Source organism: Xenopus laevis, chromosome 3L, assembly GCF_017654675.1.
Source record: "Xenopus laevis strain J_2021 chromosome 3L, Xenopus_laevis_v10.1, whole genome shotgun sequence".
Classification (NCBI taxonomy): Eukaryota; Metazoa; Chordata; class Amphibia; order Anura; family Pipidae; genus Xenopus; species Xenopus laevis.
The window spans coordinates 18,952,813-18,976,209 of NC_054375.1; the positions used below are offsets into that span (position 1 = coordinate 18,952,813).

Genomic DNA, 23,397 nt, shown 5'->3' on the forward strand with positions numbered 1-23,397 from the left:
TACAAAAAAAAACCCAAATCCAATTTATGTTTTAATTTCTGACAAAATACAAGCTGCAAGGAATGCTAAAAATAAAAAGTTATCGAGCACCCACATCCTGCCGTTCTCAGGGCAGACCACCGCATATTGTCTGCAGCACCTCACATTTGCGTAACACTGCTATATTGCTTTCTAGCGCGTCACTTCCGGCAAGATAACTAAGTCCTGCGCTATATACGTTTTGTCGTGACGTTGCCGTCTCGCGAGATGAGAGTTATGGTGTCTGGTTTAGCTGTCCGGCAGGAGTGGAGTTGAATCTGTTTGGCGTTGCGGGATGTTTAAACAGCGGTCCGGGACTGCGGCCTGTGTTAAGAAAATCTGGACTGCCCCGCGAAAATCGGGACTGTTGGGCGGTAGGATGTTGATCCCTGCTGTGTTCAGAGATAGGATAAGATGAATGATGGGCAGTCCTCCCAGTGGAGTGAAGGTGCTAAGCAGATAGTGTTGTATTGTTAATTTTTACAGCTACAGGAGTAATAAACTTCGGTGGCAGTTCTGTGATAATAAAGTGATTCTATAAATAGTATATGATAGTATAATACATGTAATAGACAAACTTTATTTTTTGGTTTTTAATGAAATCTTCCTTGCCTTGGGTTGTTACCCTAAAATCTATAGAGTTTGCATATAAACCTTTTCTTTTCAGCCATAAAGGATATTGACATTTGTGTATATTTCATTTTTGAATAGTTGACGTGTCTCCCTGTAGACCAGGCCCTGGCATTTTAGGTACAAAGAGGCCTAAATAGCCCCCACCAACCCAATACATAACGACAGTCTATGGCATCTTCTAGCAGCCCCCTGTTATTTACTAGAATTTATGGATTCACAGTGTGGTCCTGATGTCCCAAAGCTTTTGGGTATTCAAGAAGTATAGCAGTAGCAGGTGCGCTGCTTTTCTTAGAAGTAAATATGATCCTTGGCAGTGGTGTACCAACCCTGACACTGGGCCTCCACAGAAAAAAATTCAGAGGGGCCCAGTACATGCAGCAGTTTACCTGCTCACGTGCGCAAGTCTGCTTGCTGCAGGGGTCCTGTGAAATTCTAGGGAAGAGAGACACTATAGAGGAAGCAGACACTGTGGTCCTGGCCCCCGTGACCATGGAGTCTGCTTCCTCTATAGTTATGCCACTGCTCCTTGGTATAGAAATACATAGCAGTATTCCTATCGAGCGCACATGCTGGTGCTGCCATAATGCAGTATGTTTCTAATGAAAAATAATTGGAAGCAGCATCTGGTGGGATTGTTGCAAAGAGTTCACTGGTACAGGACGCATTTTAGGACATCCTCCGGCTAAATACCCGTCCTTCCTGCAATGTCCTATGCCTTCTGAATGGCGCATCGAGTGCTTTTACCATCACTCATCGTCCAAATCTGCACTAACACCTCCGTCCTGAATCCTCCCTTCTCAGCCGTCAGTCATGCTAACTCCGCCCCCAGCCTTCCGCCCTCAGTCTTCATCCTTCAGCCCTCAGGCTTCCGCCGACTGTCGGCAGAAAAGAGAGATCTGAAGCCTGAGGGCGGAGTTAGCATGGCTGACGGCTGAGAAGGGACGGTACAGGACGGAGGTGTGAGTGAAGATTTGGATGATGAGTGACGGTAAAAGCACTCAATGCGCCATTCAGAAGGCATAGGACATCGCAGGAAGGACGGGTATTTAGCCACAGGATTTCCTAAAATGCGTTCCGTAGGAAAGTAATAATTTAACAGCCCATGTGCCATGAGCATTAAAGCAGGAGACAAGTTATGAAATATACCCCCTGTAAAACTGAATAGGTTTCCGTACACCGCACTTTACAAGTCTTTACTCTTTTAAGTAATAATACAGAGAATAATGTACCAGGATAAGCTTTGTTATCCAGAAAGCTCCGTATGACGGCATGGCCATTTCCCATAGACTGCATTTTAATCAAATAATTAAAATTTTCATTTTTCTCCCCAATAAAACAGTACCTTGTATTTGATCCCAGGTAATATATAATTCTTATTGGAGACAAAATCATCCTATTGAGTTTAATGTTTAAATGATTTTTAGCAGATTTAAAGTATGAAGATCCAAATTACAGAAAGATCTCTTATCTGAAAAACCCTATGTCCTGAGCCTTCTGGAAAACATGTCCCATACCCTGTATAAGGATATTAAAAGTCCCTATAACCCATGCATTTATATAGGTCATGGAACTCCGAGGTGAATTTATTAATATACTCCTATTTTACAACCGGGGGTACATTACAGTGCCGACTCTAACAGAGGACATTACTAAGCACTGCTTTATAAGGATATCATTTACAGTATATTAATTACTTTTGTATTATTACACTGTACTACATTCTGGTACATTGTTTCAAAAGTCAGAACCACCAGTGTTGAGAACAGAAAGGGTCAGATACTTCTTTCCATAGTAATTGCATTTACAAATAACTTGAATAACCATCAAAATGTACTTAAAGGAAAACTATACCCCCAAATGAATACTTAAGCAACAGATAGTTTATATCAAATTGAATGACATATTAAAGAATCTTACCAAACTGGAATATATATTTACATAAATATTGCCCTTTTACATCTCTTGCCTTGAACCACCATTTCGTGACTCTATCTGTGCTGCCTCAGAGATCACCTGACCAGAAATACTACAACTCTAACTGTAACAGGAAGAAGTGAGGAAGCAAAAGGCAGAACTCTCTCTGTTAATTGGCTCATGTGACCTTACATGTGGTTTGTATGTGTGCACAGTGAATCTTACGATCTCAGGGGGCGGCCCTTATTTTTTAAAATGGCAATTTTCTATTTATGATTACCCAATGGCACATACTACTAAAAAAGTATATTATTATGATAATGGTTCATTTACATGAAGCAGGGTTTTACACATGAGCTGTTTTACTCAGTATCTTTTAATAGAGATCTACATTGTTTGGGGGGTATAGTTTTCCTTTAAAGAGATATTGCAATTTCCTAGTGGCCTTCAATTCCTCAAATATCTGACTCTAAGGCGCTGGGATTTTGTGTTTTTTTAGGGAAGCTAGACCTCTTACTCTGAGATAGAAAAGCGTAATTTTTGAGACCACAGTTCCCAACTACCTGCCTTTCTCCCAATGTGGTGTCCCAGGGCTTAGAAAAATCAGCAGCTTAAAACCTCCAGGACAACTCCACCTCTACACTATTTCCATTCTTCTATTCCTGAATTGCTGACGCAGTTTTTAATTACATATTTAAAACTCACTTTTATTATTTATATTTAAGCACAGTCACTTTATTGAATCAACTTATACACATTCATGGATTGATTTTAAATCTAATAGCATCTTAATGAATTTATCGGTGTGCTGACACAAACCTGAACGCTATACTGGATGATATTGGCACATAACACTTTAAGATAGATAATTATGATCATTAAGTAAATTCTAATTGATTTCAATAACTAATTTGGGTATTTTGAAGAAGTGTGTGGGGTTTTGCTTGGTTGTTGTTGGGACATATATTACTTGTGAAATGTACTGATTCTGTTTGCTAGGTTTCGTTTACTTTTCCAATCAGGAAGTTGTTTGCATGGCAGACTGGATGATTACGGTAAATAATAAGATTGAAGATATGGTATATATATCTGCACAATTAGATCTGCACAATTTAGATCAAGCACCCATTATATGTGAAATGGATTAGAGTGCGGATACACACCTGAACGGGGTGTGTGTGTGTGTATATATATATATATATATATATATATATATACATATACATATACATATACATATACATATACATATACATATACATATACATATATATATATATATATATATATATATATATATATATATATATACACATAAACATACATACATGTTTAAAGGGGCAGTTCACCTTTAAGTTGAAAGGATCCACACTCACAGGACTTCTAAAATAACACATACATTTTATTTTCAGAACGTCAACCTGACGTTTCGGCCCAACCCTAGGCCTTTCTCAAAGTACCAAAATAGCAGTGATCATGCCTTAAATCTGCATTTTGGCAGGAAAACAGCAGCAATTACTGTGACGTATTCACATAGTGATTATATATCACTGTGGATCCACTAATATAACACATACAAATAAATATCACATTCATTAGCACTATTACATAAAAAAAATTAAAAACAAGACACTGAATAGCAATCGTACTCATCCAGTCTGCCATGCAAACAACTTCCTGATTGGAAAGGTAAATGAAACCTAGCAAACAGAATCAGTACATTTCACAAGTAATATATCAAATGGTTTAACCCCTCCAGGTACATACATCTATTATTTTATACCAATCAATACTATTTGCTTTCATATTTCTTTTAAAGTCAATATAATGTTAACCTCCTTACTTTCTTAACAAACATGGAATAAATTGTGATATTTGAAAAAGCCCAGGGGTGCGATGTCTTGTTCTGTGTGTGTATATATATATATATATATATATATATATATATATATATATAATATACACACACAATGGTTTTAAAAACTAGTGGTGAGCACAACTTTCCTTTGTTTGTTATAGTTCTACAGGAGCAGTGACGAGCTCCATGTTGTAGCTCCCACCCTCTCCAACTATAGTCAGGTGATCCCACTGGTGTCTAATAAAAGGGCAGCCAAGTTTGGGAGTTTTACTTTGAAAGCAGCTAGTAAGTTGCAGGTAAAACGTTTTCGTCCCTTTTATAAAATGTATAATGAAACTATAGAATTCTTAATGAATCAGATGAAAATTGAGCATAGGACTGGCCAGATATGGGATGATTTTGACGTAGTTGGCCAGCTTAAATATATTGCAATATATGGACAAACAATCCCTGTTTTGTTTAAAGGGTAAGGCATTTTTCAGTAGCAGTATGCACAAAACGTCTTAAATATATTGATAATGGGTTGAGTGCTGAGGACTCTTGTAATTGTCTATCTATATATATCTATATATCTATATATATATATATATATATATATATCTGTCTCTCTCTGTCTCTCTCTGTCTCTCTCTGTCTCTCTCTGTCTCTCTCTGTCTCTCTCTGTCTCTCTCTGTCTCTCTCTGTCTCTCTCTGTCTCTCTCTGTCTCTCTCTGTCTCTCTCTGTCTCTCTATCTCTCTCTATCTCTCTCTATCTCTCTCTATCTCTCTCTGTCTCTATCTCTCTCTCTCTCTCTCTATATATATATATATATATATATATATATATATATTATATATATATATATATATATATATATATATATATATATATATATATATATACACATATATACATATATACATACATGTTTAAATGGGCGGTTCACCTTTAAGTTGACTTTTAGTATATTCTAGAAGTTGACTTTTAGTATATTCTAGAAGTTGACTTTTAGTATATTCTAGAAGTTGACTTTTAGTGTATTCTAGAAGTTGACTTTTAGTGTATTCTAGAAGTTGACTTTTAGTGTATTCTAGAAGTTGACTTTTAGTGTATTCTAGAAGTTGACTTTTAGTGTATTCTAGAAGTTGACTTTTAGTGTATTCTAGAAGTTGACTTTTAGTGTATTCTAGAAGTTGACTTTTAGTGTATTCTAGAAGTTGACTCTTAGTGTATTCTAGAAGTTGACTCTTAGTGTATTCTAGAAGTTGACTCTTAGTATGTTCTAGAATGGTTTAGTTCTAAGCAACTTTTCACTTGACCGTCATGTTTTACTTTTTTATAGTTTTTGAATAATTTGCCTTCTTCATCTGACTCTTGAACTTTCAGATGGGGGTCACTGACCCATCTTAAAATAAATGTTCTGCAAGCCTACAAATGTATTGTTGTTGCTACTTTTTAATACTTGTCTTTGCATTCAGGCCTCTCCTATTAATATTCCAGTCTCTTATACAAATGTAGAGAGACTCATTTACTGCGCCCAATTGTCTTGTGTACACTTGGGCAAGATCACACGTGGCGTTTTTACATTTTGTTTTTTACGTAATTACGCCAATGAAACCACGCATGCATGATAAAATGCGTTTTTCAGCCTTTAGTTTTCTTTTCCCAACATGCATTTCTGTTTTTACTCATTCCCCACAATTCCACTCCGAATTTTAGTTAAGTTTTGTGAAAAAAAGCCAAGTGGAAAACAATTTACATGCAGACTGTAGCCGTACTTCTTGTCAATGCGCAAATCTGCGGATTCAATAGAGTAAAATTATATGGTGTTTCCTTGGTGTATTGGTGTTTCTGCTAAAAACCGCAAATACTGGCATCATGTGGCGGATGTTGGCTCGCAAGTGCCCCGTACGAATTGCTATCGTGCGTATTCCATTTTTTTAATAGGTTTTCATTTTGTAAGTATTAACCTTCGGCTGTACGTTTTTAAAAACACCACGTGTTACCTTGCCCTTAGCACAATTTTTGACTGCAACAGCAGCCTTTATCAAACTGTGGTGTCCTTTTAAAAAAGGGTGTAAATTGTAAGTATAGGGTGTGGATATTAAACATCGATTGATTGCATGCTTCCTGTTGTGCTCCTTTAGAAGCTGAGAACAGAGGGTTACTAGACACAGTGGTCTAGGGTTTTGGGTCACAGTTCAGATCAGATCCTCTGTGACCCAGTGGCAAACAGCCTATACAGCTGCAAAAACCAGGCCAGCTGCACTTGGCTGCATTCCTTTGTCCAGTTCAGCCTTTGTCCATCAGTTCCAGAAAGTTTACTTCCGGGCACTAAAGGCATTTGACACTACGTGACACAATTTGGATGCTGCAGTGGCATGGTGGGATTTATATGCTTCTGTCAAAGGGTTTGAGATTTCTGGCTTAGATTAATGATAATTTATATATCATTCTGCAGAAATGCACATTTTGGGGGGCTGAGTGATGGCTATGAATGCAGTTGCCCAAGTGATTTCTGCTGAAGGAGCTTTTTGTGATCCTGCAGTCTGTTAATTTTTAAATAAAGAGGCAGTATTGCTATTATGATATTTATTCTTGCTTCAGTCATAGAGCTTTACAATCTATTGTTAAAGTCTGAGGGGCAATTAGCTTAAGTGAGATTCTCATGTCTTTCACTGGATACAGCTGTTTAAGGGTACATGAGGGCATTTTGCCATGAATGTAACAAAATCTTTAGGCCTGCATCTATTTGAAGGCTAGACAATATTATATTAAAGTAAAGGAAAGCCAGTTTGTTAGGGTCTCACATCTTTTTTTATTTTTTTATATATATACTAGGCCGGCACCCTCTTCTTTAGAAAATACACTGGCTAGGGCAGGAGTGCCCATACTTTACTAATGCGAAGTCTACTTTTAGTGATGTTATCCTATTATGATCTACATCCATAAAAGCATTGTTAGCATTCTGTTCCATGGAAATATTACTTAAATATTGATTTATGAGAAAATGTATATTCTTATATAATTTTTTTTTTTTAAAGGTAAAATATTATTGTTTTATAACACATAAAACATAAAAAAACAAAACAAAATATATGCCGGAAATGCAGTTGAGGTACCATTACAGAGCTTGAAATAAAACGTGTACATATCAATGTGCTTAGTAATGTGATTGATACACTTCAAGAATTAAAACACAGTTCAAACAGTCGTGCAGGGAGATGTGAATGTTGCCTCCAAGATTTCTATCATCAACATACTGGACAGTGACTAGATAGAATCAAGGATTCCTGCCTTTTAGAGTATAAATAAACACTTCTTTTCATGTTCGGGAGCACTGACCCCCAAGTCCCGCTTCCCACCATGGACTCCATATTTTCTCAAATCTTTGCAGTGAGCCTCTGGCTAGTAAGGTGAGTTTAATGAGAGGCAGATTCTGATTCATCAACGTTATCCAGTTTTGTACCATGGGCGGTTGGGGACCCATCCATGCCATAGCAATTACTTTCTTAGCATAGTACAACAGTGTACGGTATCTAACTCTGGCATGGTTAGCGTATATGATTTCATCTATGACTCCTAATATGCACACCTGTGGGGTCAGCAGCCTAGGGAAATCTAACTTATCCGCTAAGATATCCATGACTTCGGTCCAAAACATGGAGACTGGTGGGCACGACCAAGCCATGTGCAAAAAGGTGGCTCCTGCAGCCCCGCATCTATGGCATTTTGCAGTTGGGTTATTTCCCATGGCTTTTAAACGCACAGGGGTGATATAGAATTGATGAAGCCATTTAAATTGAACCAATTTGTCACGTATAGAGTAGAGATGACTATAACCTCTATCCGTTGCTTCCTCCCACTCCTTGTTTTTCGAGGTCTGGGATATCGGCTAGCCATTTTTGATATGCTGCCTTAAACGGGGGGGGGCATGTTTGTAGCAAGGTCTTATATAAGGTGGATGTAAGTTTAGTTATGGTAGGAGACCATAACACAGTTTCAACTTGTGGTTGTGAGGTTTGTATTTCAGATCCTCCAAATTGTGCTAGAAATACTTGCCGCAGTTGGAAATACCGAAAGTGATATAAATTGGGCTCCGCAAGTTTTTCTTTAAAGAACTCATATGAGCCAAACTTGGCACCGTCGAGCACATCCTGTAATCGCCTAATGTGCTTACGTGGCCAGTAGAGAAAATCAGGGAATTTATAGAATTGGGGAAGACGGGAGTTAGCCCACAACGGAAGATTGGGTGTTAGAATGGGGGAACTCTTTGGATACAGCTTGAGTGCTAAATTCCAGGCCTTCCTTGGGGTTGTCATGACCGCTGGGAGTTTGTCATGATCTGTGGTTGCTCTATACGGAAGATGCCTGAGTCCTTCCCATGACCCCACAGCCAGTGCCTGAAGTGTTGTATTGGGATTATAAGGATCAGGTTCGAACCACCATTTAACATAGTGTAACTGACTGGATTCTTATATAAGGTAAATTAGAGAAAGAGTAGGTAGCACCATCCATTGATAGAGATGTGAAACAAAATGGTGGTGTGCAAGGTCATTAATAGTATATAATTGCACAGAAAAAGGGGAAAGTATGACCCATATAGTTGCACCTTCCCACCCTTATTAGTTGAGTTCCCAAAGCAAAAAAGTAAAACGTAACTTTTATTAATCACATCCTAAAATTAATATGAGACAAAATTGAGTATAAAGTGTGTGTTAAAACCAAGGTTAGGTAAGGAAGCTGAAATAGACTCAAGGTCAACAGCTAGTAAACGGTACTTGAAAGTTGGAATAATGATGTGGGTTTTTCAATCCCAGTGGTGGCAATTAGCCCACATCTATCCCAACAGTAATGGAGTGCTGGTGGCCCACTGTGTATATATGAAACGGGTGGGATATAGGGTCAGGTTGATACAGTATATTGTGGCAAGTGGGTCTAAGTCCCGTACCACAGACCTTATTTTAGCAGTGTGTCACCGCTTGGATACATTTATAGCCGAGTGTGATGAGCATTAGTATAAGTGAGAAATACATATGCTGGAGCAGAGGGATTTGTCATGCTCGGACTCTCACACCTTCCTTAAGAATTAATGCGATACTAAGCAGGAGGAGAACAGACCTGCCAAATTATATGATCTGCCTGTTTGTTCCTAACTTGGAAGACTAACTGAGCATAAGTGCTCGGCGGGCAGATCGGCCGGTATTGGAACTGTTGCCTGTTTTACTCCGTTCGGTATAGCAGTCAGCATCAGCGAGGGAGGAGCAGACCCCCGTATTGACTTGGCTGCCGACTTACTCCCGCACCACCCTTCCTTCGCGAGTACCTTAAACGCTAGTGTGCCGGCTAACTCCCGCACTGTCCCGCACCGCCCTGTTGTACCCGTATTAAGCGTTTCGCTTGCTAAACTGCAAGCTTTGTCAAAGGCTTTTTTTACTGTTAGGCAGGGACGGTGGATTGGGAAAGACTGGTGCTAAACGGAAGGGTGGTTCGGGTTGTTAAGATACGTTAATACGGGTACAACGCTCCGTTAGCTGGACAACTCTGTTCAGTGCTCCAGGGTAATCGCAGGGGGCCACCAGCCACCAGCACTCCATTACTGTTGGGATAGATGTGGGCTAATTGCCACCACTGGGATTGAAAAACCCACATCATTATTCCAACTTTCAAGTACCGTTTACTAGCTGTTGACCTTGAGTCTATTTCAGCTTCCATACCTAACCTTGGTTTTAACACACACTTTATACTCAATTTTGTCTCATATTAATTTTAGGATGTGATTAATAAAAGTTACATTTTACTTTTTTGCTTTGGGAACTCAACTAATAAGGGTGGGAAGGTGCAACTATATGGGTCATACTTTCCCCTTTTTCTGTGGATTCTTATATAACTTTAATGTAATAAATATCTGAATGAAAAGCATGAAATAGCGGGTAATATAGACAAGCGGTTTGTTGCCAGTGTCTTGAGATCTACTGACCACCAGCTAAAGGTCTACTGGTAGATCCCGATCTACCTTTTGGGCACCCCTGGGCCAGGGTAACACCCCTAAGTGTGGCCTTAAACAGTTAAATTGGTGCCCTGAAGGTCAATTATTTGAAATTGGGTTGAATGCTTGTCTGCTCTCCTAAACACTCTTGTAAGCCCAATTTTGAGGTCTGTTACTGAAAGCGAGTTATGAAGGTTGCTTAGGGTTGAATGCTGGGTGAATATGTATTTGTCGTTTTAGATATTGGTAATACTATAAATGACATACAGTGAAACCTCAATTTTACCTCCCTTGATTTTAATGGTGGTTCACCTTTAAGTTAACCTTTAATCTGTTATAGAATGGCTGTCATAGAATGGCTAATTCTAAGCAACTTTTTAGTTGGCCTTCATTTGTTGTTTTTTTTTTCAGACCCCCTCCTATTCATATTCCAGTCTCTTATTCAAACCAATGCATGGTTGCTAGGATATTTAGGACTCTTAAAGGGGTTGTTCACCTTTAAGGTAACTTTTATTATGTTATAGAACGGCCAATTCCAAGCAACTTTTCAATTGGTTTTGTTTTTTTTTTATTTTATAGTTATTTGCATTTTTCTTCTGACTCGGCAGCTTTCAAATGGGCGTCGCTGACTCCCTTCTAAAAAAACCAAATGCTGTGTAAGGGTACAAATATTGCTACTTTTTATTACTGATTCTTTAGGCCCTCTCCTATTCATATTTCAGTCTCTCAAATCAATGCTTGGTTGTTACGGTAATTTGGACCCTAGTTACCAGATTGCTTAAGATGCAAATTGAAGAGCTGCTGAATAAAAAGCTAAATAACTCAAAAAACACAAATAATAAAAAAATAAAACAAATTGCAAATTGTCTCAGAATATCACTCTCTACATCATACTAAAAGTTATCTCAAAGGTGAACAACCCCTAACAACCAGGATGCAAAGTGCAACTGGAGAGCTGCTGAGTTATGAGGAAATCTTTGTCCAGGACATCTGCCTCACAGAACATTTACATCTTGCAATCAATGCTGCTGTAATTATACAGTCCGATACCTTTTACTGCATACAAATGCTTTCACTTATAATCATCACCCACATTGTCATTATGTGGTGCCAAGAAGGCCATTCCTCCCAAAGTTTTGTTAGTTATTTTATCAGTCCACTAACCTGAATATATTTCTCTATATCCACCCCATCACTCTGTATAATCTCCCCATGCTATCTCCCCTGCCATTGCAGGACCAGATTGACAATCTGTGGGTTCTGGCAAATGCCAGAGGATCTGCTGTAAAATACAATAGACACTCAATGTTTAGTTGGGTCTATGGGACTATTTTGACTCCCAGTGCAGATAGCGGGGTACTTGCATGTATCACCAGATACTGGGGAACCAAATAACTTTAACCCTGGCAGCAGACTTTGCAAATGTTAATTATAAGGGCAAGTGAAATAATAGAAATATGGATGTATAGCCTGTAATTACCCATTGTTGCAGAGTCAGCGGAGCTCACGGGCGACATCTTCCAGCGCTTCTGTAATCTTTGGGTCTGAAGAGGGCGGACTGAGTGACGAGAGCTGAGGGGGCTGAGGGCTAAGGAAGCAGAATCAAGCGAGGAGGGGGTAGAAGTATGGGCAGCACGGAGGAGTCACTGCTTGCTTCAGATCAGTGAGTAAGCAGCAACTTTAAAGCTTTAAATTGGCCATGTCCTAAGATTAATTTCTCACCCCTAGGCTTATACTCGAGTCAATACATTTTCCCAGTTTTCTTAGGTAAATGAGGTACCTCGGCTTATACTCGGGTCAGCTTATATTTGAATATATATACGGTATGTCTTTATTAAAAATGTTGGTGCAAAATGCTTGAAGTGGCAACTTATTAAACATTTTCATGGAAGCAAAATGAAGTCAAAATTAGATTCTCTTATGCCCTAAACATGAGGCCACTTTAAAACAAATTTGGCATGTCCCTCAAATGGTAAAAAAAAGTTAATAAAAAATGTTAACAATCCCGCTTTAAAATATGAAAAAAAGCAAGTTTTTTAAAACATTTTTATGACTTTACGGCATACGGGATTTGATGTCACTGACATAAGATTGAGGAGGATGTAGCTTCATCTTATCAGTTCACCAGGTCTATGCTGGCTAAGGAAACTTTGGCGAAAGGGCTAACGTTATGTAAAATTGGCAGTTAGTGAATTTGCGAAGTAATAATTGTTCGCCTGTGAAAATGCACCTGGTGATAGGACGCAAAACTGAGCGAGCGATATTCTCTTTCGCTAGCAATTTGTACTCTACGCCTGTTAGTAAATTGCCGATGTCCCTGCGAATGGGATTTCTGACGAATTTTTGCTAGCGACGGCCACTCCATCCTTTAGTAAATCTGCCCCCTAGATTTTCTATACATAGGTTTTCTATATGGAATGTCCTTTCTTGTTTCTGTTGAATTGTAAGTGTAGTTTAACTATTAATATAAACTTCTAGCTTTTTAATTTTCCCCATAGTGTGCTGCATGATTCCTGTGAATAAATAATTTACTGTTTTCTTTTCTGAAAATAGATTAGCAAAATCTTATGATACTCTTTCCTATTTTTGCAGGGACAGTAACAAATGACAAACCCAATAGAGGTGTGGTGTCATGAGACATAGGTTTGGTTTGGGAAGATTGGGACTGGATTAGATGTTTTTGGGGTGGCCCAGGAGCATGGCCTATTTTCTACTATATTTGATTATTTACATTTTGATTTTTAATAGGTCCTAATGACCAAAAATCAGATCTGAATCATTGCAGACTCATGCAGATTTTGATTAGGCACATTGGTAAATCATTTTGGCCAGTGAGTTTTACTCAGGGGGCTCAACATGAGACAGAAGCATATTTGGGCAGAATGCTTTTTTTTTTTTTTTTGGTATAGATAATAATGGTAGCCCAACTGCAAGGTAAGTTAGGGTAAATCTTTAGGTAAATACTTAATGGATATACAAGTATGGGATCCATTATCCAGAAAGCTCCGAATTGCAGGGAGGCCATCTCCCATAGACTCCATTTTATTTAAATAATCCACATTGTACTTGATCCAAATTAAGATATAACGAATCTTTATTGGTGGCAAAACAATTCTGTTTATTTAAAGGGGATCTATTGCGAAATTAAAAATTTGTAAAAAGAATCGTTGCATCAAGTTATTAAAATGTCTAAATATAATGTATTAAAAAAATTATAGTTTTTAAATTATTGCAGTCATTATAGTGAATCGATCTCTAGCTGCTTCTCTCCTACCTGCTTCTGGCCAGCTCTGAGGTCGGGTTGTGTTTCTCTGCATAACTGCTTTGTCCTCTCTCTCATTGGCTGTTCGTGCTGTCAGTTAGTCAGTGCTGTGTAAAGACACATCGATAATTCAGTGGCTCCTTCGTTCCGTTCCCTTATAGATTCCTGAAGAAACTCCTTCTCTCCCCCTGAGCCAGTCCCCCCTGCAGCCAGCACCCCCTCTGAAAGCAGCACCCGTAGTTTGATAGGTTTAAAAGCTCTGTGTTTCACAGTAACCTGCTCTCCTTCTGCAGCTCCCCCTCCCCTTTCACTAAGTATGTGGAAATAAAGGTGGACTGGTAACTTTCCTTACAACTTTTCTTCCCTGCCGCATATAAGTCTGTAAGTGAGTATTGAGACACGTGAGTATTAGATAAGCAACAAAATCAAACTGGAGCAGCACATTCACGTGTCTCAGTACTCGCATACAGACTTATATGCGTATGCATTGCGATCAGGGGCGCAGGATAAGAGGGGCATATTGAAATGATCACCGGGGTATACAGAGAGTATTAGCAGGGCACCCTTCAAAGTTGATTATAAAATGTATTCAGTAGTTTGTGGTTTAATTTGGTATATAAAGTGATCTAAGGTTACATGCAGAGTTTGATTCTTGAGATGGACTAAAGTGATAAAGTGAAGACCTAAAATAAATACTCTCCAGGGCGTGGCCAAGATGGCGATCTGAACGGTCGTGTTTAAAGCAGCTCTCTAACAACCCAGTTATCCTGATTGCCACAGCAGCTGGAACGGCGAGTAATTTATGCTATTACTGCTTGATAACAACCATGGGAAAGTATGGACAGAGGGGGAAGTCTGAACAGTCGCAGAAACTGGACAAATACCTGCAGAAACCACACCCTGAGCGGGACCACGAGGATGGTTTGGCCTCGCGGCCTGGGTCTCCCCCTCCGCCTGCCTCTAGTCAAGATCTGCCTGCCGGTGAGCCCTCGAATGCTGAACTACTGGAGGCAATTACCAGCTCGCACTCCAGCACCACGGCGCAGCTTGAAGCGATTAAAGTAGACACGTCTCTCCTACGCCGCAGCTTGAAGCGATTAAAGTAGACACGTCTCTCCTACGCCAAGATTTACAAAATCTGCGAGAACGGACCGTTGCAGCAGAGACTCGTATTTCTACGCTGGAAGATACTGTAGCCCCTTATCCCAGAATGCTAACTACTCTACAGCAACAAGTAGTGGCTCTCTCGGCTAAGGCAGAAGACTTGGAGAACCGCAATAGGCGCAATAACCTGCGCTTGGTGGGCCTTCCGTAGGGCAGTGAAGGTGATTCCCCTGAAGCCTTTGTAGAGGCCTGGCTGAAGCGGTCATTGGGTGAGAACACTTTTTCTGATATTTTCGTTGTTGAAAGGGCACACCGTGTCCCCACGCGCCCCCTGCCACCGGGCGCTCCTCCTAGGCCCCTGATAATGCGGCTCCTCAATTATAGAGACCGGGACGCAGCTATGGCGGCTGCACGAAAAACAGGCCAACTGACTTTTAATGGCGCGAACATTTCACTGTACCCAGACTACTCCCAGGCCATGCAGAAGCTGCGGGCCTCTTACCAAGGGGTGAAGCGGAGACTCAGAGGTGCTGGCATTGTGTACTCGATGATGTACCCAGCTAAATTGCGAGTCATTAAAGGGAATCGCACACATTTTTTTCAAACAGCAGGAGAAGCTGATCAGTGGCTAGACACACTGCGTTTAGCTCCCCGACATGACCTACAACGGGAGGGTGAAGATCCTGCTGAGGGGGCTCCGTTGTGAACCACCGTTGTTTTGTTTTTTTTTGGACCGACACTGCTCTTATTCAAAAACACATCATGCATCGCATCTACAGTTGCATCATCGACTCAAGTTACTCCTGGATGACAGATGGGGACTGCGGGGAAGTGACCGCAAGTTTGGAAGTACTCCACCCTACTACCTACACCTAAGCCGCTCTTCCATCAGTCCGGATGCATTATGGTAGTGGACAGCCCTACACCTGATGGCCACTATGCACATTCATTGATGAGCTGAGTAGATACCTGCACTGGTAAGCCAACGGTGCCCCCCCCCCGGGCATTTGCTGCGCAGGCCTGGGGCAGTGCCCGCCATACCCCCTCTGCAAGGAGACTTTCTGTTTTTTGGGTTTTTTTTGTTCTATGTTACCTATTGCATATTGTGGTTCCAGTTCTATTTCTATGGCGGAGAAGCAGGGCGTGCGCAACGGCACGGTGAAATTGGAACTTAACTCTTCGCCTTCCAGGCCTATATGACTAATGGTTGTTGAGTAGCTGGTTTGCTAATTGGACATCATCCTCAGCAAGTTAACAGTTCTTGGTATAGGCCCACCCAGGTTTGGGGGGTGGGCAGGGTGGGGGGGGGTCTCAAGTCCATGGACAGTCTCGCAAGGAGACTTATTACGCTGATCTGTACATCAAGTTGGGGTTTTGTATGTCGTGTTTTTGTTGTGTGTACTCACAGTCTATGCATTGTTGGCTTTCTGACAGGCTACGACAGGGCACCTGGCTCTGGTGGCAACCCATTTTATTTTTCTTATCATGGCGAATGTGACACTTGTAACGTGGAATGTTAGAGGACTCAATTCCAAATTCAAAAGAGCGCTCGTCCTTAACCAGATTCATAAACGGCGCCCGGAGGTGGTCCTACTCCAGGAGACCCACCTGACTGGCCAAAAACTGTTAGCCCTCAAACGCCACTGGGTGGGACATGCATACCATGCGCCATTCTCAACCTACTCCAGAGGAGTCTCTATACTGATTAAAAAAGGGGTCCCGTTTGAACTCCTCACCCTCCATACTGATTTCTTTGGTAGATTTATAATTTTACATTGCAAGATTCACAATCAGCCATTGATCCTTGTAAACGTATACATGCCTCCTCCGTTCTCCCTTACACTCTTAGAACTGATATCCCAAAAGGTATTGGCCCTTCCTGCTGATCCTATCTGTTACTTAGGTGATTTTAACAGCACGGTGAACCCTGAAGCTGACAGACTTTCAGGTGTGGAAGCATCTGCCGCCCATCTCAGGGGATGGATGGCAGCTCTAGGGCTCCTCGATTTATGGCGTACTAAATATCCAGCAGAAACGCAATTCTCGTGTCACTCTAAATCCCACAGCACGCTGTCACGCATCGATTTGGCATTAGGCACAGCAACCTTTGCACAATTTCTCCAGGGGATCCAATATCTACCAAGGGCACACTCAGACCATTCCCCACTTGAGCTTACAATTTCTCTGGGTATAGCTTCCAAACATACTTTATGGCGTCTCTCCCCATTGTGGTTAACTAACGAGTCAGTCGCATCCAAATGTGTTCAAGATTATGACCAATATTGGGAGGCTAATGTCGACACTGCAAGCACTAATATAACTTGGGATGCCTCTAAAGCAGTGTCCAGGGGGTCTCTTATTACTGCTATAAAAAGTGCCAGGGAAGATGCTAGAAGCAAAAAGAGGCAGACTTGCAAGAGGCCCAAGCCATATTTGCCATGGGGAAAACGGAGGAACAACATGCCCAGTTAGTAAAGGCCCAAAAGGAATTAGACATGCAACTAGTAAATATGACTAGGAAGAAACTACTGTACCAGAGCCAAAAAGTGTTTGAATCAGGGGACAAAAATGGTAAGGTCTTGGCCCACCTTTCTAAAACTAAGGAGGATATTACAGTAATCTCAACTGTTACAGACAATGTCGGCAGTCCTCATACAAACCCTCAACAAATAGCCAATGTGTTTGCTTCGTACTTTAGTGACATTTATGCAGAACAACAACCTAATGACGGAACCAGTTTAGAGAACTATTTAGACAGCATTCCCATTCACAAGATGTCTGTTGAGCAAAGTAGTTTCTTAAGGTGGCCATACACGGGCCGATAAAAGCTGCCGACAGACCAAGTCGGCAGCTTATTGGCCCGTGTATGGGGGCCCCCGACGGGCTTCCCCGATCGAGATCTGGCCGAAAGTCGGCCAGATCTCGATCGGATGGGGTTAAAAATCCCGTCGGATCGCGGCCGCATCTGTTCGTTGATGCGGTCCCGCGATCCGACCGCCCGTTTGGCGAACGCTAGGATCCGATCGTTGGGCCCTAGGGCCCACGATCGGATCAGCCCGATATTGCCCACCTCAAGGTGGGCATATCGGAGGGAGATCCGCTCGTTTGGCGACATCGCCAAACGAGCGGATCTATCCGTGTATGGCCACCTTTAGACGATCTTATTTCTCCTCAGGAAGTTGCTGAGGCAATCCGTGCTTTACCTTCCAACAAAACCCCTGGCCCGGACGGTCTGCCGGCTGCCTGGTATAGACTCCTCTGCACACAACTAGCTCCCCACTTAGCTAAGGTCCTCAATGAATCTTTAGACTCCCATATGCTCCCTGACTCATTCTACGAGGCGGTGATCATACTAATTCTTAAACCCGGGAAGGATCCGACCCGTTGTGACTCTTACAGGCCTATCTCCCTGCTCAATACGGACGCCAAGATTTTGGCAAAAACACTAACAAATAGGCTTGCGAGAGTCATAACAGAGCTGATACATTGTGATCAGTCGGGTTTTATGCCTAAAAAAACTACCTCCCTGAACCTGAGAAGAGTCTTTACTCATGTTCAATATTCCAAAGTGACACACTCTGAGGGCCTACTGGCATCCCTTGATATCACAAAAGCATTCGACTCGGTTAGCTGGACTTTCCTATGGGCAGTGTTAAAAAGGTTCGGGTTCGGCCCTCGGTTTATTGCTTGGGTGCAGTTGTTATACCAAAGACCCACTGTGCGTATTCGTGTTAATACCAGCCTATCTGACAAAATTGATTTGGGCAGAGGAACTAGGCAGGGCTGCCCGTTGTCCCCCCTCCTGTTTGCCTTGGGGGTCGAGCCCCTTGCCATAGCAATACGTCTTAATGCAGGGATTCGAGGCCTTAGGGTCAACAAGGCGGAAGACAAAATAGCCTTATATGCGGATGACATAATCCTATTTCTGAATGATGACGGTGACTCCCTTACCCAAGCCTTAAAGGGGTTGTCCACCTTGAAACAACTAGTTGGTTTCAGATAGATCACCAGAAATAACAACTTTTTCCAATGACTTTCTATTTTCTATATGTGACGGTTTTTCTAATATTGAAGGGTAAAGTGTCATTTCTCTCCTTCTGAAGCAGCTCTGGGAGGGGGGGTCGCCGATCCTGTAAACTGTTCTAAATGGATACATTTAGTTGATACATTTCTTATCTTTGTCCCTGCTGAGCAGAATCTCTGGGTTTCATTACAGGCAGCTGTTACAATTGATACAATTGTTGCTAATACTCCAGAGATGCTGCTGAGAAATGTATCAACTAAATGTTGCAAAATAATAACAGTTTAGAGTCTGCACCTGAATTACTGAGCTGCCAGACTGAAACACCAGAGACAGGGACATTCAACTTTAAACTTAGATTTTGGAAAAAAACATAAATAATGGAAAGTATTTGAAAAAAGTCTTATTTTCTGGGGAACAATCTAAAAACAACTGAATTGGAAAAAGTGTTTGGAAGGTGAACAACCCCTTTAACCATGGTAGAAATCTTTGACGACTACAGTGGGCTTCGGATTAATAGGCAAAAGAGTAACCTATTTTCTCTGGCGGACTCAAGAGTGGGGGATACTTGCAATGGTCTCAAATGGGTTTCCCAATTCAGATACCTAGGCATAGAAATTACTAGAGATACATCCAAATTCTGCGAAACCAATCTAGATCCAATTGTTGCCAAATTTAAGTGATGCTCTGCACTGGATTAAACTCCCGTTAACGGTTTGGGGCAGAATCAACCTTTTTAAAATGATCTACCTCCCGAAATTCCTCTACCCGCTCCAAAATGCTCCGGTAATGCTGGCAAACCGGTTCTTTACTAGACTTAATAGTGAAATGAGGTCCTTTATTTGGGCGAATAAATCCCCACGAGTCGGTTGGGACACTCTAACGGCCTTGTATCACACAGGAGGCCTGGCATCACACAGGAGGCCTGGCCTTACCTCATATGAAGCACTATTTTTTTGCAGGACAACTAACTTATGTACATAATTGGTTCAATCCAGATCCTGATAACCCATTAACAGTCTTACACGGAAATATTATGGGCTCACTAGAGGCCCTGCGTAATGCGCCATACAGGTCCCTTAAAGACTCACCAGATATACCTGAAGTTCTTATCACCCCTATCAGAGTATGGGATAAGGTAATGAGACAAAAGTCGAGGGTCAGCAATGGTACCTCCCCACATGTGCCCATTTGGAGAAACTCTAATCTCCAGCAGTTTCTTGATCTTCCTGACTTCTACTACTGGCCCCAGATAGGAATCAAGTGGCTATCTGATCTAATAGTGGACGGCATTTTCCCCCAGTTTGAAGTGGTGAAAGAGAAATTGGGAAATCACAGTCTACAATTTTTTAGATATCTGCAGTTACACCATGCCTTTCAGTCACAATTTCGTTCTCTCAAACCGACTTTGGGCACAACTGTATGGGAGGATAGACTCTGGGAACCCGACGCTGATAAGTTACTCTCACATTTATATAAATTGCTGCCGCCAGCCACACCTACCCCCTTTGCCAAAGCACAACTTAAATGGACTAAGGTGATTCCTGCGCTTGACGAGGAACAATGGGCAGAAGCAACTGCTCATATATATGACTTCCTCATTGCCACAAGAGAGAGATTTATACAATTTAAATTCTTCCACCAGGTATATATCACTCCACTTCGGTTAAAGATTATAGGGAAATCACTTAATGCTGAGTGCCCGAAATGCCAAGTTGTGAATGCGGGCTTTGAGCATATGGTATGGGAATGTGTACACATTAGCAGATATTGGTGATGGGTTATATAGATGAACATCTGGCTTTGCCTAGGGTTAAGTCTCCAGAGGTGTGTCTCCTAGGAGTAGTGGAGGACCTCCTCCCTCGGGCTGACTCCAGGAAACTGATGAGAGCGGTCCTGTTTTATGCAAAGAAGCTAATTGCCATTAAGTGGATGAGTTCTGAATCACCGAAACTGCTAGACTGGGTTACACTAGTGAACAAAACTCTACCACTTATAAAACTGACATATGCAGCTCGAGGATCTCCTACTAAATTCAATAATATTTGGGCCTCTTGGTTAGATGCTAACCCAACACTTGAGCTTCCAGAGGCACCTCCTGTCTAGATACTCTTGGTGGTCGTGCACAGACCATTTATCAGGATTTGACCTGTATTGCTACCTTCTCCCTTCCTTGTAATGTATAAGCATTGTGATTGCTCTGTCAGTAAATAATGCTGTGAGGTTTGTTCTGAATTGTAAATGGACTGTGACTGTCTTGTTTGTGTGTCGTTAAAAACAAAAAAAATAAAAACCTTTAAAAAAAAAAAAAAAAATACTCTCCTAGACCCCCCAATAACAACAGCGGTAGGTAACAAGAGACTATTGGGAATTAAATCAGCACCTCCGTTATGCAGGCTGTGTAGCCTAGAGCCTTGAGTAGGGGACTTCACAGATATTCAGCATCATCTAGATATGAAGTGGAGATAACATTGAGTGAGGGGGTATAGTAGGGAGAGATGGTGCCTAGAGTAACAGTGGCATAATAGTCTCTGGGAAGGGAGTGTGGCTGTGGGATAACAGGTATAGTAGGGAGAGATGGTGTCTATAGTAACAGTGGGATAATAGTCTCTGGGAAGGGAGTGTGACTGTGGGATAGCAGGTATAGTAGGGAGAGATGGTGTCTATAGTAACAGTGGATAATAGTCTCTGGGAAGGGAGTGTGACTGTGGGATAGCAGGTGTAGTAGGGAGATAAGGTGCCTATAGTAACAGTGGGTTTATAGTCTCTGGGAAGGGAGTGTGACTTTGGGATTGCAGGTATAGTAGGGAGATATGGTGCCTATAGTAGCTGAAAAGATAATAGTCTCAGGGAAGGGAGTGTGGCTGTGGAATTGCAGGTATAGTAGGGAGAGATGGTGCCTATTGTAGCTGAAAAAAGTAACACTTAACCAACCATCTTTAGCTGTTATTGAAGCTGATGTTCTAGGAAGGTACATGGATGAATTAAAATCTTTCTTGCCCCCATTCAAAGATGGCTCTTTTCCATTTTTTTGGTTGGCCTTAGGTTAATGGAAGCTATGCAAACCAAACATGGGACATTTGGAAAATTTTCAAACAAGAAGGAATAAAATAACAAGCACTTCAGAATCAGAGCAGCCAGATCTTCCTATCACATTTCCCAGATAGAGAATACTTTACACCAATAGATTACAATAAAACACTTTGGGGCTCTCCCTCCTTTTTGTGGTGGTACTTGGTGTAGTTGACTGTGAGAATGTGCAAACCTGACAGGCTTACTTTTCTCACAAGGATCTTCCGGAGTAACAGTTGGTGTGAGGATGCTATTCAGCATGGAGGAGGGTGGGACTTTGCTAGTTGCTAAGTGACATCATAGCTAGTGAGAAGCCACGCCCATTCGGCAGTAGCTTGAACTGTCTCTCAGAGAAAGAGCCCTAATTGCATGTATTAATATTTCATTTTACTAAAAAAGTAAGCATTTCTGCTAAAGAAATATATTTGAAGATTGAATTATTTCCACCTCAACTATTCATTAGGAGAATTTGATTTTCACGATAGATCCCCTTTAATGTTTACAAGGAAGAAACAGCAGCTTAATCTCCAAAAGTGTATTATAAAATTAACGGCTCATCCAGCACAGTGGGAGTGGGACCCAGGTGTACAAACCCTGGGTCTATCGTAGCGGGGTGTAGCTTTTTTTTTCTCCAAAATAATTTTTATTATTTTCGTACAAACAATCACATACATCAACAGTGAAATTGTACTTAAAATTACAGCACAGTATGTAATAACAAGCACATAGGAGACAAAACATACGTTTCCCATTACTCTTCCCTAATTCTCTTGATGAGATAAGTCTATGTCCAATCCTTCCTGTGTTAACCATGGCTCCCAAACCTTTGTAAATTTAGTCATGTTGCCCCTTTTTTCAAATGTTAGCTTATACAATGGAAGTACCGTATTCACCTGTCTCCGCCACTTTTTCATGGTGGGGTTATCCCTACCCATCCAGTGCATAAGAATTGTTTTCCTGCCATAATGGTGTAAAATTTTAATCAAAGTACAAGTGCCCTTACTTGTATTTGGGAAATCACCAATGGCATCCAGTAATACCTGCTGTGGTTCCGTCGTCGGTGGTAGTCCCAGATCATTAACCATGTACCTAGCTATTTTATCCCAGTACTTTTTAATCAGTGGGCAATCCCACCACATATGTATCCAGTGAGCAGGGGTCTGATTGCATCTATGACAAGCATCATTTTCCCTTCTCCCTATTTGATGTAATCTCTGAGGTGTAATATATACTCTGTGCAGGAGTTTGCATTGAATAAGTTTATCTCTCCCTGAAACCAAATGACAGTATGGGTCTTCAGTAGCCTCTTCCCAGTCGTCTTCAGTTAGATTAGGTATATCCGCCTGCCACTTTAGAAATAGTGCTGGATATTTTGAGTCCTGACTACCCATAAGTGCCCTATAGATTCTGGATACCACTTTTGTAGGGGAAGCATTCCATGCCTGCTCCTCAATTTTGTTGGAGTGTGAGGGCAAAGATAAAGTACCAAATTGTTCCCTGAAGGCATGCCTTAACTGTAAATACCCAATGGAAGAAATCCAGTAGC

General features: G+C 41.3%; 1 protein-coding gene across 9 annotated transcripts in view; it reads left to right on the forward strand.

The window, feature by feature from the left end:
* Positions 1 to 219: 219 nt before the first annotated feature.
* Positions 220 to 23,397, forward strand: part of hmgxb3.L (HMG-box containing 3 L homeolog) — a 140,205-nt gene continuing 117,027 nt past the window's right edge. For 3 of the 9 annotated variants that reach the window (XM_018251210.2, XM_018251214.2, XM_041585255.1), the window contains exons 1-2: positions 221 to 466; positions 11,885 to 12,055. In XM_018251210.2, the coding sequence (XP_018106699.1) occupies positions 12,018 to 12,055 (38 nt within the window). In that variant the 5' untranslated portion in view covers positions 221 to 466; positions 11,885 to 12,017. 9 annotated transcript variants of the gene reach the window in all.